The 14495-nt window shown below is 43.7% G+C and overlaps 1 protein-coding gene across 1 annotated transcript in view; it reads left to right on the forward strand.

The window, feature by feature from the left end:
- Nucleotides 1-11483, forward strand: part of LAMC1 (laminin subunit gamma 1) — a 131788-nt gene extending 120305 nt beyond the window's left edge. The window contains exons 23-28 of the mRNA XM_066261309.1: nucleotides 685-834; nucleotides 1093-1207; nucleotides 2957-3156; nucleotides 4174-4332; nucleotides 6760-6859; nucleotides 8466-11483. Coding sequence (XP_066117406.1) covers nucleotides 685-834; nucleotides 1093-1207; nucleotides 2957-3156; nucleotides 4174-4332; nucleotides 6760-6859; nucleotides 8466-8722 — 981 coding nt within the window. The 3' untranslated portion in view covers nucleotides 8723-11483. The remainder of the gene's footprint in view (nucleotides 1-684; nucleotides 835-1092; nucleotides 1208-2956; nucleotides 3157-4173; nucleotides 4333-6759; nucleotides 6860-8465) is intronic.
- Nucleotides 11484-14495: the final 3012 nt, after the last annotated feature.

Below are 14495 nucleotides of genomic sequence, written 5' to 3' on the forward strand. Positions count from 1 at the left end.
ATCCTAAAAGCTAGACCAGTGGCAGCTGCATTATTGCATATAAGGTGGGTTTGGAAATTGACTGGAAAAAGACACAAAGGAATTCCCTGTGGTGGAAATACTCTGTATCTTAATGGGGGTATTGGTTATAGGCAGGGGTCCCCAAACTATGGCCCGCGGGCCGCATGCGGCCCCCTGAGGCCATTTATCCGGCCCCCGCCACACTTCTAGAAGGGGCACCTCTTTCATTGGTGGTCAGTGAGAGGAGTATAGTTCCCATTGAAATACTGGTCAGTTTGTTGATTTAAATTTACTTGTTCTTTATTTTAAATATTGTATTTGTTCCTGTTTTGTTTTTTTACTTTAAAATAAGATATATGCAGTGTGCATAGGGATTTGTTCATAGTTTTTTTTTATAGTCCGGCCCTCCAACGGTCTGAGGGACAGTGAACTGGCCCCCTGTGTAAAAAGTTTGGGGACCCCTGGTTATAGGTAAACATATTTGTCTAGATTCCTCAATACTAAGCATTGGACATTTCACCATGTATAGAGAATACATCAGTTTTTACAGTAAGGTCCATATCTTGACCTGTGCTGTTGTTTTAAAAAATACCTGGCGAGTATTAAGTATTTTAGAGTTACTCTGCCTACCTTTTCATCAGTCTGTTTTAGCTAAACTGTAATGATCTTGCTTTCTTTTCACAGAAGGAGGCAAACAAAATCAAGAAGGAAGCTGAGGATCTGGACCGTCTTATTGATCAGAAGTTAAAAGATTATGAGGACCTCAGAGATGACATGAGAGGGAAAGAATACGAAGTAAAGAAACTTCTGGAGAGTGGAAAGGTCGAACAGCAGGTTGGTTTGCTTTGCATGTTGCTTCATTTTTTAGAGCAAAATTTGAAACCATCCAAGTGTGGGCTGTGTCTGTAATGTCACCGCCATTGCAAAGGCAGCAAACCATGGAGTATCCGAGGAGGGCCTTATGCATGATGCCCAGGCCTAACGTGCTGGGTGCTGGCATGTCTCAGGTGCTTGCCTGGAGGTGCCTGATCTGGTAGGAGAGAGAGGATCAACCGTGGCTGGTTTGTCCTCTGATCTGCCATGTGTTTGCAGACTGCTGACCAACTCCTAGCCCGAGCTGATGCTGCCAAGGCTCTTGCAGAAGAAGCTGCTAAAAGGGGACGAAATACCTTACAAGAAGCCAATGACATTCTCAACAACCTGAAAGGTATGAACGGGTCAGATAACAGGATCAGTCTGTTAGCTTCCTCCACAAGGGTGAAGTCCTCTTTAGTTTTTTAAAAAAAATTTACCATGTAATTCTACTCATACACAGTATGGAAGGTAATATAAGCCCTGGCTGGTTTGCTCAGTGGTAGTGTGTCGGCCTGGCATGTGGCTTCCCCGATTAGATTCACAGTTAGCAACACAGGAGAAGTGACCATCTGCTTCTCCACCCCTCCCCCTCCCCCTTCTTTCTCTCTCTTTCTCTCCCACAGCCATGGCTTGATTGGTGCGAGCACATCAGCCCTGGGTTCTGAGGATGGCTCCGTGCAGCCTCTGGGCTCAGGTGCTAAAAATAGCTCAGGCGCAAGCAAGGCCCCCGATGGGCAGATCATTGATCCCAGACAGGTGTTGCCAGGTGGATTCAGTCGGGGCATATGCGGGAGTCTGTCAGTCTATCTCCCCTCCTCTCACTTGGAAATTCAGAAGAAAAAAAATAATTTTAAAAAAGATAATACAGCCGTCTCACCTTATCTGTGGGGAGTACATTCCAAGACCTAAACCATAGATTGTACCAAACCCTGGATATACTTACCCATGATAAAGTCTGTTTTATAAATTAGGCACAGTAAGAGACTAACAACAATAATAATAAAATAGAACAATCATTACAATATGCTGTAATAAAAGGAATTGAACGTGATCTCTCTCAAAGTATCTTATTGTACTGTACATTCTGCATGGATATGTTGGCATGGATAACGGGATGACTCATGTCAGGACGGTTTGAGATTTCTTCACTACTCAGAATGGCATGCCACTTAAAACTTATGAATTGAATCTTTCTGGAATTTCCTATTTAATACTTTTGGGCTGTGGTTGACCACAGATAATTAAAACTATGGAAAGCAAAACCACAGATAAGAGGGGATTATTGTAGTGTAATGAATTCCTTATACCTGTCACCCAGATTCAACAGTTAGGATTTTTATATTGCACTTCCTTCATTCCCCCAACATTCACCTCACTTTTTTTATGAAGTACTTAAAAATCCCAGAGCTCATGTCATTTTCCCGCTGCATACCTCAGTATAAAAACAAACAACAAAAAGGACATTTTCTTATGGTGGGATAACTTGCAGAACCCAGATATACCTATGTAGCTGACCTCTGTGGGTAAATGGAGCTCATCTTTAATTTTCTGTACCAGTTGCGTCTCAATCTTTGTGTTTTCTTTTCCCACCCAGATAAAAAAGAAATGTTCTGAATTCACTGTGTAGGCCTGGATCTGTCTCTGATAAAGTAGCCACCGGTCCTAGGAATACGGAAGCTTGGCAGGAGAAGGGTTGCATGGAGGGTCCTGGTGTCGGTGGGATTGAGTTAGAATCCCCAACCCCCGTCTTCCTGTGAATCCTCAGTTTGCTCACATATAAAAAGAATACAATGCCTGCATCACAGACACAGAAAGCTCTTAACTCAGCACCTAACACTCAGTGAACACAAGTAGATGCAACCTGTACCATCGGTGGAGGGGGTAGTGAGCCGTACTCAGTGCGCTGCATGAAAATTATCTTCTTACTAAGAACCTGCTTCCCAGAAGCGGATGTCCACGCCTGCGCATCTCCCATGTAGAGCTGTGTGTTTTGTTCTTCTGAGACTCCAGTCCATGCTGTTTGTCAGTTGTAGCTCCCTGAAAGGTTCTGTTTTGGCCAGTTGAGAGTTTAGTTCAAATGCGTTCTTTGAACTTGTTTCAGACTTTGATAGGCGGGTGAATGATAACAAGACAGCCGCAGAGGAGGCGCTCAGGAGGATCCCTGCCATCAACCAGACCATCATGGAAGCCAATGAGAAGACGAGGGAGGCGCAGCTGGCCCTGGGCAATGCGGCCGCGGATGCCACCGAAGCCAAGACCAAGGCGCACGAGGCGGAGAGGATCGCCAGCGCTGTGCAGAAGGTGGGCCCTGCCTCTCCGGCACTGGGTCTCTGCTCCTGTATTCCTTCGGCCATCTGCCGGTTTCTTTCCACACCCCAGGAGCCCTCATCAGTTTTCCCCTTGACTTCAGTAAAACCATTATAAACCAACCTGGTTGTTTATTATTATTTTTTTACTAGGCATTAGAGTCGATAACCACTCTGATCAAGGAGGGAGATCAAGGGCCTTTGACTCTAAAATTTCTATTGTCTCAGCGGCAGGGGCTGAGTTGTGTGGAGGTAGATGCCTTCAAGGACCCAGAGAGCCCCCTCCTACAAAAATAATTAGTCTCTTCCTAAAGAAGCTCAGTTCTTTGACCTGGACTGTTGACATTTTTTTCTTTCAATCTTGTGTAGCGTGCCAAGTCAGAACAACTTTCAGGTTGCTCATTCAGGCCTGTCGCTGTGTCTAAGCCCCGCCTACGGGGAATTTCTGTTGCTGCCGTTGCTGGAGTCTTCTACTCGCTGTCAAGACTAATTTCTTTATGCTGGCTTTTTCCTACCTAAAGGTTAATAATGTTTGTTTTGTTAAAGGAGAGATTGGTGCTAATTCTAAATTGGGTGTTTAAGAGTTACACACAGTTTTTAGTTCCTTTAGAACAGTCAGTTTCTGATTAACTGTATTGTATAAAATACTCATATTTCAGGATTATGGTCTTTTTTGTGTATTATGATGCATTGCCAAGTAGAACAAGGCCAGCTTTGACTTTAAACTGTGTCCCCGTGAAAGAATCTAATCAATAGGATGTGGTGGAAAGAGTACCCATTTAAATGTTCAGCATGTGCCAGGTATGGGACCTCAGCTAACTATGCGAACAACAGAAAGGGAAGTTTTAAGGATTAATGATTAAGAGCAGATAAATGATAACATAAGTCAATGCACCATGTGATTTACTGCCCTGTTCTCTCTGGATTGTTGTATTTTTAAGCCATTTGACAGATGGAATAGCGAGAAAGCTTTTTTTTGTTTGGTTTTAACCATTATTTATTTTGTGCCTAGAATGCTACCAGCACCAAGGCAGAGGCTGACAGGACGTTTGCGGAGGTCACGGACCTGGACGCTGAGGTGAACAATATGCTGAAACAGCTACAGGAAGCCGAAAAGGAGCTGAAGAGGAAACAAGATGATGCTGACCAGGACATGATGATGGCAGGGATGGTGAGCCGTGGGGACGCGTTTGTCTGCGGGCAGGACATGAAGTGTGTTCCACAGAAATGAGTCTGTTTCACAAGGACTTCTGTTTTTCATTGTGTTTCCCAGTCAGGGGTCTGGATAGTAACTGACATAGAGGACAAAGAATTTGGATCTCCTGCCAGGTTGTTGCACAACTGTCCTGTCCCAAAGCTATTCTCAGTTAAAAGCGAAACATTGTTTTGCACATCTGAGGTTTTAGGACTTTTAAAAGTATGCATTTATATTTTTGAATGGATAATTCATAGAGGGTATAAAGCAAAAAGGCACAAAGAAGGATGCAACAAAAAGTTCATTTCCTTCCTATTCTTGTTCTTCCACTAAACTTGCACCCTAGAGGCAGAGAGACACGTTTCTTGTGTAAAAAGGACATCAAGCCTACAACACAGCAAACTTATACCCAACTTAATTTTCACCTTTTGTATGATAACATACATTTGTAACAAAATTGACTCTGCTGTATAGCCCAGCAAAGGACGAGGGTCCATTTTCCTGTTCATGCTGTATTCTGCTTCTGAAAGACTTGAATGGAGCCACAGTGGAGGTGGTCTTTCCAGGCCCGTCTGCTTGTGTTGCAGTGATGATAGACAGGGACTTGTGTAAGTGTATGCTCTCAGTGCAAGGAGAGACCCTTCTTCCACTCCTGCTGGAAACAGGCCCTTCTCTGTGGGTCGTTCTCACCGGGGGGTGGAAAGGAGATACTACTAAGCCAGTTAATCTGAGTAAAGGAGACTGGAAGGAAGTGATAACAGGAAGCATCCCTGTGCAAACACCCTAGTTTATTATGCTTTTTTTGGTGGGTTTTTTTTTTTTTGGACTGTCCTTCCTTTCTGTACCAAGGTGTGGCTCCAGTGGAAATTCCCCTATAGTAGAAATATGTTTTTCTCATATGGGCTGAGAGTCTCTGGATTTTGTCTGTAATCTGGCTGTAGAAACATGAGATTTAGAGCCTATCAGAAGAAGGAGAAGGCTATATTCTTTATAAGCTTCAAAGAAGAGTATGGCCTCAATTCAAAGTTTGGGGAAAAAATTATTTTTTGTTCCTGTGGACAAATAACATCCAAGGAGCACAAGGCACCATCACAAATACGATCCTGTTTATAGCTTTACCAATCCTGAGAGGACAGCGTGGGCCAGTATTGGTTGAGTCTGTAATATGTATTATTTTTTTACCAAAAGAGCGCCGGCTTAGGGTTGTTTCGGGCAGAGGGGTGACAGGGTCAGCGCAGTGGCTTTGCTCCCAGCAGGCCATAGCTGGGTCCTTGCGTGCACAGCACAGCCTGTGAAGGCTCCGGAGGAACAGCTGGCTGGGACCCAAACAGAGATTCACCATTGATTGATTGGTGAAGGTTTTTGCCCCTTGCTTTTAAATTTTTTTTAATGTTGCCATTATTTTTATTCAAAAATTTTGCATTGTCTTGACCCTGAAACTAAGAAAAACAATGATGTGGTGGGGCGCTCAGAGCTGCGCATGTGTATCCTGACTGGGTTTATTTGTGAGAGCATCTGTTGTTTGATATTTAGACGCTTCCTCTTCCCGGGCCATTTCCTGTGACTCATGCACAAGTGTATTTATTCAGCTTTCATAGAATTTTCCCAAACATATTTACCTTTGGTTGATTTTTAAAAAGTAAATTGTTTTGTACCTGTGTGTGTGTGTGTGTGTGCGCGCGCGCGCGCGCACACAAGTCAGGGAGACAGTTACAGAATTATGAAAGTTTTCTGAGAATAGGACATTTCTAATAATCAAATCCCTAAGAGTGTCTGGAAGGACATGTTTTGGGTGTAAAATATAGTTTTTGTTCTCATTCTTTAAAAATAACTTTTTTCTCCTTGATGGATTTTATTATGTAATACTTCCATGTAGTCTTGAGTGAGAACATGGGGAAAGGAGAGAATTTTGATCTTTGAAATATAAATACAGTTAGTGTAGGCATACACAGTGCCTATTCATGACTGTTATATGGATTAAGAATAGAGAGAGCCTCAACAGGCAAATATAAGCCCTCCCCCCCAGCCTGACCTGAGGTGGTGCAGTGGATAAAGCATCGACCTGGAATGCTAAGGTCACTGGTTTGAAATCCTGGACTTGCCTGGTCAAGGCACATATGGGAGTTGATACTTCCTGTTCCTTCCCCCTTTCTCGCTCTCTGTCTCTCTCTCTCTCTCTCCCCTCTCTAAAATGAATAAATAAATTTTTTTTAAAAGTTTATTGAAAATAAGATCCCCTCCTAAAAAAGAAAAAACCCTATAGTGAGAGATGGTGGGTTTATGAGTAAGGAAAGGGGAAAGCATCTGACAGTTATATTTGTTGGCTTCTTGGGGAAAAAATCTCTCAAGAAGATGAAAACATTCCGTCAGGGTTGTTTGTCTCACTTTTCTTCCCCTGTCCAGGCCTCTCAGGCTGCCCAGGAGGCCGAGATCAATGCCAGAAAGGCCAAGAACTCCGTGACCAGCCTCCTCAACCTTATTAATGAACTCTTGGAGCAGCTGGGTGAGTAACCAGAGAATCATTTTAGGCAACCCTCGAATTCTTTGTACTGTTCTTGGGATCTGATACAGTTGACTCAAAAACAGATATTCTATATATAATGTAAGTATTGTGTGAACTGAATCCTGACTTTAGGTTGTATTAATTCAGTAAGTACTTACGAGGTCCTTTCGTGGACTCTGACATCAGTATTGGGGTCTGACCGTGGTTCAGGGACTCCCAAAATTTTGGAGGCGTGCCACCGGCAAGAGTGACTCATCGCTCGTCAAGGTTCATGGTCCGATTGATGGTGACTGCTCAGCTCAACCTGAGTGTCTTGAATGGATTTCAGTGATAAGGTAGAACACTTCCACTTGGCCATGACTTCACTGCCTGGAATTCCCTTCATTTGCCAATTAAAGGGTCACCTGATGACCAGAGGGTCACTGGATGCTAAAAGGAAGGAAAGGCTGGATTTTCAAGGAAATATAAGCATATTGAAACCCTCTTTTAATGCAGTTTGCTAGGGAGCAGGCTTCTTTGTAAGACAGAAGTACTTGTCACCAGCCTTCATTGTAAAGGGAATCCCCTGGTCGGTACAGCTTTGTAGCGAGGCGTCTATTACGTACCTGCCTTTAAAGATTGATCAGTGTTTTTTTGTTTGCTGGTTTTGTTTTGTTTGGAGAGGGGGAGTGTATATTTTTTTATCTGTTTCAAATGTCAAGAATAAGAAATTATTCTTGATAATTTATTACAATAAATTATAATAGATGAAAGTAAGCTAAAAGAGGTAGCTTTTTGTGGCAGAAAGAGCTGGATTGTAAAGTTCACTAGACTTGGGTTGGAATCTTTGCTTTGCTGCCTATAAGCTGGGCAAACTTGGGCAAATCACTTAACGTCCAAGCATCACTGATGTAAAATGGTCTGGGGGAAATTAGCCAAGTACAGCATGTCTAAAGCGCTGGGTTTTGTGCTGCTGTCTGCTTTCATTTGTTATAGAAACAACTCCTTTCTAAGGAACCTCCTTTTTTCTTGCTAATTTTAAAGTAAAGCTTTGCCGAAACAATTTCAGCATTTCATCTCTGGCCGCGTTCCATAGGAGGGCTCCTAATAGCGTCTGACTCTTGAGAGCAGGATATGACTCCGGGAACCAACCCAGCGTCCCCTGGTTCTAAGCCCTCCATAGGAGGGCTCAGGGTTCTAGCTTGAAGGTTCTTGTGTGCATTTGGTGGCACTAAAATGACTCAAAATGACATATGTAAACATGAAAAAGGTACTAAATGTCCCCAGATGACCTTCAAAACTGCAACTGAGGTTTAAGGTCTAGAACATGGTAGTTATGTATTTAGAAAACCTTTCACAGAAACAATTTTCAGGAAAAAACATCCAGCCCAATATTCATTATATGTTCTCAGCATTTCTGCTGAGTTAGGTGCTTGGTTTGTGTGGTTTGTGTGGCTTATGCCCGTGGACGACAGGAACAACTCGTTTCCTCACGTTTGCAGGCCACCTCTTCCCAGGGCAGCTGCGGGGCTTTGCTTATAAAATCACTAGTGGGCTGCTTGTGGAGTGAAGCTACCATTATTTCTGAATGTCTCTGTTCTCTTTTGTGTCCTCTTGGACTCTACAGGGCAGCTGGACACAGTGGACTTGAACAAGCTAAATGAGATCGAAGGCACCCTGAACAAAGCCAAAGACGAAATGAAAGCCAGTGATCTAGACAGGAAGGTGTCTGACCTAGAGAACGAAGCCAAGAAGCAGGAGGCCGCCATCATGGACTACAACAGAGATATCGAGGAGATCATGAAGGACATTCGCAACCTGGAGGACATCAGGAAGACCTTACCAACCGGCTGCTTCAACACCCCGTCCATTGAAAAGCCTTAGTGTCCTCCTTCGGGGCTGGAAGGCAGGCCTCCCCGCCGGGGAGCCGTGGGGAGGCCACAGAGTGCCTTAACACAAAGATTACATTTTCAGACCCCCACTTCTCTGCTGCTCTCCACCACTGTCCTTTTGAACCAGGAAAAGTCACAAAGTTTAAAGAGAAGCAAATGAACCATCGTGAATCGGGAACAAAGGGTTTTATCCTAATAAAGTCTCTCTCCCACTTACAGCGCTCCCTTAGCCGCACTTTCCCTTCCGAGTCGTGTAAGGACGTGGCCTCCTACGTTACTGTCCAGTGGCGTAAGCACTTCGTGGGAGCCACTGCACGCTGGGGCTGAGCAAGTAGCCCCCCTCTATGCCGACAGAGCCTCCTCAGTCTCAGTACTCTTGTTTCTATGAAGGAAAAGTTGGGCTGCTCAGAGTAGCGTTGTGATGGCCAGTCTATCCAGTCTAGAGCTAAAGAAAATGCATCTCCATCTCCTGCCCCTCCTGCTTTTAAGCAAAAGTCACTAAACATCCTGTGCCAAAGGTCTTGGTCCTTTAGATTGTCGAGAGCCGTCACCAGTTGTTTTTAGCTACTTTGAGTATAGGACACTGAGCCATCCCCGGGTAAGGATGCAATTATTCATGCCAGTCTCCGGGAGACTATGAGACGGCAGAAGTAGGCCACATCTTCCCCTATGTTGACAATTGACAAGGAAGATACACTTTTTTTTTCAGATCTTTGGGCAGCTAATAATTTAAATCTATATGGGCAGCTTGTAGTCACCAGTAGACATCCTATAAATGGAATTTATGCAGAAGAAATAGGGATATGATGACCACTAAAGTTTTTTTTGTTTGTTTTTTTCCAAAATCTAATTTTTAGAGCTTTTTGTTAGTATGGGAACTAGTGTTGTTATCTGGCAGAGAAAGTTAGTTCCTAAGATCCTGACAAACAAAACAACAGAACACACGCCCTAGTCTTTTCTAGCAAAGGGGTAAAACTCAAGTGCAGCTTTTATTGTCAGGATCCCATGTGTCTGTTTTTCTTCCATTGGGAAGAAAGGAAGCATTGGACCCTTAGCCTCATTTTTCTTCGGATGTTCCCATCTTCTAGAATCCCCAGAACACACGGTTTGCCCCATCCGGCGGCGACACTTGCACTCTAGTTCACACGGCTGCCAACACCATCCAGTGCCTGCACTTTGTGATTTAAACCCACTCTAACCCTTCCCTCTCCGTGTCGAGGGAAGACCCCAACGTGGAGTTTCCTAGTGGGCTTCTCAACTTCTGATCCTCAGCTCTGTGGTTTTAAGATCACAGTGTGACAATTCCCTGCCACACGACCCCTTCCTCCCACCAACCTGCCTTTGAGATTCATATATAGCCTTTAACACTATGCAACTTTGTACTTTGCGTAGCGGGGGAAAGAAACTATTATCTGACACACTGGTGCTATTAATTATTTCAAATTTATATTTTTGTGTGAATGTTTTTTTGTTCATTATAGAGTAAGGAATTTATGTAAATATACTTGGTCCTCTTTCCAGACTGGCACTGTCCGCTCGCCTCTCTCCACCTTCCCTCTTCCCTGGCATGATGTGTCTGATTACCTCCTCCCCTTCCACCTACCGTTCTTTGGATTGTACCTGCTTCCCACTGCTTTGCTCATTGCCTCCTGTTTGGAGCATGCCCGGTCTCTGACATGAATATACGCCCACTTTCCTCCGCACACAGCCAGCGCCCAGCGACACCTCAACCCCTGTCCCATGCAGTCCTGGTAATCCTGAACACGGCACGGTGTCGTTCTCAATACCTGCTCTAGAGCAGGAGAGCCAGGCTGCTAGGGGCGGGTGGAATGAGGAAATTTGACAAAAGGATATCTTCAACATCAATGTGGTGCTAGCCAGGAAGGAGGTAGAAGTGCCCCTTTTGAGGTGGCTTGGACTGGGTGAGTCGATTTTATGAGAGATTGCAAAATTACTGAAAGCACGTAGCATCAGGGATAGCGCTACAGATACAAGTAGGAGAGCCGTGTACCTCCGTTCTGCCCCGCCCGGTCTCCTGCATCCCCGGGCTGACTTCGTATGTTTCCACTTGGCATTCCCCTAACCGTTCACCCCTTGCTTCTCTCAGGTCTCTTTTGCTATCCGAGGAGGCACGGTTCTTTCTTGCCAAGTTGTCACATCAGTGTTTCCTAGCTAGTTCCTCTTGTGACGTGGCCATTTCCTAACCAGAGACATTTTGCTCAAGGTTGCAGGAAAAGACCTGAGGATAGACTGCTAAGGTAGTTTTCCATCTCGCCTCTGGAGCAGGTTCATGCCAGGAAGTCTTAGGCCACAATGAAATTTTTTTATTTTTTTGTTGTTGGCTTTGATTTTTTTTTTTTTTGGCTTTTTTTTCTCCATCTGTGTGGTATATTTTTAAACAGAATTTTATTTTTAAACTAAAAGTTCTTTATAAGACAATGCCTTGGTTACACACCTGCAATATAGCCATTGTTATATTGTGTAGTTCCAGTTACCTGTGTTTGGATAGTACGGTGGCCGGGGTGGCAGCTGCGGAATGCGGGGTGTCACGGGCGTGTGCAGCTGTTCCCTGGGGTTTATTTTTTTTATTCCAACTGCGGCGCTTCTCCATGTGCCTTCACTTTAGCTGTTTGCCTTAATTTCTACATTCTTGCTCTCCAGGGTGGTGAATAAAATGCAACACTTGGCATTTTTTATGTTTAAAAAAACCAGTATTTTATTTATAATAAAATCGGAATATTTGTAACCCTTTATTCTTGGTGTGGCTTGAGTACTGGGGGACCTAAGATGTTTGGAAAGGTATGATGAAGGTAAAGCTACTCCTGTCTTCTGTAAATTACTTATTTTCCTGAGAACAATCCTGTGTGTGTGTGTGTGCACGTGCGTGCCCGTGTGTGCTTGCGGTGTGTGTAAAACTTTTATCTTTTTTTCTTTTACCCTTTGCGAATTGGGATACTTTGGTATAGCCCAGATGTTGACAAGCTTTTTCTGTAAAGAGCTAGATAGCAAATATTTATTTTAGACTTTGCAGGCCACGCAGTGTCTGTCCCAACTACTCTGCCACTGCAGGAGAAAAGCAGCCACGGGCAACAATGAGTGAACAAATGAGTGTGGCTGTGTCCCCATAAAACTGTTCCCAAACTCAGGCCATGGGCCCGCCTGCTGTAGTTTACCCCTGGTGTAATCTCAAAATTTGATTAATGACTACTGAGGACTATTTTTACATTATTTGGGTTCCCTAAATTGGCAGCAGTATGTAACAAGTTGTTTCACCTTTTAAATACACACATGTCTTGGCCTTGGCCTTGGCCTTGGCCTTGGCCTTGGCTGGGTAGCTCATTTGGTTAGAGCATTGCCCCAATATGCCAAGGTTGTAGGCTCGAGCCCTGATCAGGCACATATAAGAGTCAACCAATGAGTGCATAAATAAGTGGACAAGTCATTTCTTTCTCTCTCCCCAACCTCTAAAATCAGTAAATTTAAAAAAATTATAAAAATAAATACAAACCTGTCTTTAGCTAAAGGTAGTTTCTTCAGATGATGAGAAGCACTCAATATATAAAGGGATAAAAAGAAAAGGTGAGTTAGTAATGTGGACCAGCAGGTCAGAAGGAGCTCCCTGGACCTAGACCCATAGAGAGCTGAGGCAGCCAGAGTAACCTGAGACTAGGTTAGCTGTGTGGGAACTACACAAACAGCAGGTAGGCGTTGAGTCACTCCAGTGCTCTGTTTATAGCCTTTGTCCCTATGGATGACATGCCACTGTCCCAATCTTATCAATCATTGTAATCTATCAAGAAAAACCTCAACTCTTCCCATCCACTTCCCCAGAGAAAGCTTATGAAGGCTCTGGTTACTAGCTTTCTTGCAAACTATTAGTCCATTTGTAGGATCAAATGCCAACAGAGCCTTTCTAGTTTCTGTGTCAGAGTCATGCGTGGGATTTTAAAAACGTACTCCTGTACCTTTTGTTTCAGGATCAGCAGCATCTCAAAGTTTGGCACCAGCATAATGTGATTCAAAAACTCCCCAAAGGCTTACTCCCTAAATGAGCATTGTAGCCCCCAATGAGTCTGAACGCACCAACTCCATCCTATTAGGCTCAAAACTGGAACTCCAGGAGGTAGGAAAGCAGATGGCCCCTCTTCCTAGGTGAGGGAAAGACCCAGCCCAAGGAAATGTCACATCTCCAGGCCCATAGCTTATGCAAACAAATGAGACCAGTCCTTGTAATGATAGGTAATTTCACCCGTTCACACTAAGCAGGTCTAAAGGAAGTGAGTAGTAATAGTTGAAGTGAAAAATCAGAGACTCTAGTGAGTAATCTGTCTCAGAGACTCCGCTGGTTTGGGAGTCATCAACTAGACTGCCTTCTACTTGTACTGAGTCTCCTGGAAAGGTTACACCTGCTCTGCATGAATAAATGAAGTTCTAGGTAGAAATCAAATGTGTGCTTAAGAAAGGTTAATGTATATTTAGCAGAAGTCCAAAGAAAAGCTTCAAAGTCCCTGATTCGCAATGCAAATACAAGAAAATCCAACATTTTAAGTGTTATCCTTGTGTCTGTCCACCACCCCTCCCAGCCTTGTCCTGGCTTCCTGCACAGTTCTCGGACACATGTTGATCAGGTGTCTCACTCACCTCTACCTCCCTCCTACTCCCCAAGCCCGGGTCTGTGTTATTCAAGTTCACATCCTCAGGTCTAGGAGGCCCAAGAGTCACTCAGGTCGTCGCTCTAAATAATGTGAAGGTAATCAACTTTCCTCCTCTGTCTTTTCTCTAATCCCGTTATTTTCTCCCTGCGGTGAGCTGAGAGGGAGGTTTACAGATACTTGTTAATGCTCTCTCTAGCCTCCTTCCTACAGCGTTCTGCTCCCTTCACACATCCTTCTAAACTGGGATTTGAAGGAAGATAAGCAAAACCGCTGCCTTTCACCAAATGGCACTGCACCACCACCCACAGCGATGCAGATGCAGCGGCAAGCCTGCTCCTCCCCTCGGCTCCCACCTCCCCGCCTCCCCCTGGCCACGCCTAGTGCGTGCACGTATCTGCCCATTGTAGCCACAGCCCCTTCTCTAGGTATCTATGACTTCTGGCCCAGGTTAGAACATTAATTCCCTTTCTTTTTCTCTAACTCCTTGGAATGTCCCAGTAAATTTTAAATGGAATGGTATTTAATCCAGTTTGTGTATGTATGTGCCTTAGAAAGCCTTGTAGTGGAGGCCATAGAGGTATGGCTTATGATTAATTCAGAACAGTTTATATTTATTTCTTTAAAAAGTTGAGCATCACGCCTTGATCAACAATGTAACCCTCTGTTACAGCATTGCTCTTATGATAATGTCCAAGCTGATTTAAATGATTACACTGGGGAACAATTTTTTTTTTCATTTTCTGTTGCATGAGTTTTCAGAACTGTTTCTATATACATATTTCTGCATCGCTGATTCCAAATCTGAAATCCGTTTTTTGGTGCATGCTCTAGTTTTTATGCAATTTTAATTTCTTTTTGTTACAGTTAATGGCATGCATTGGTTTTTAAATTGGAGTTAAAGGACAACTCTTGGATTGAACATAACCACAGGCAACTGATGTTTTACAAACATCACTTTTACATAATTGTAGTTGTTTTTAAATGTAAAAAATTATCTGATAAAAACACCCTCTTATTTTGTTTTAAGATTGAATCATGGCTTCTTCGAGTAGGCTTACGTAAGAATAGTCCTGACACCTTCTGTTATATATGTGGCCATTACACACTTCA

The sequence above is a fragment of the Saccopteryx bilineata genome, chromosome 2, assembly GCF_036850765.1.
Source record: "Saccopteryx bilineata isolate mSacBil1 chromosome 2, mSacBil1_pri_phased_curated, whole genome shotgun sequence".
Classification (NCBI taxonomy): Eukaryota; Metazoa; Chordata; class Mammalia; order Chiroptera; family Emballonuridae; genus Saccopteryx; species Saccopteryx bilineata.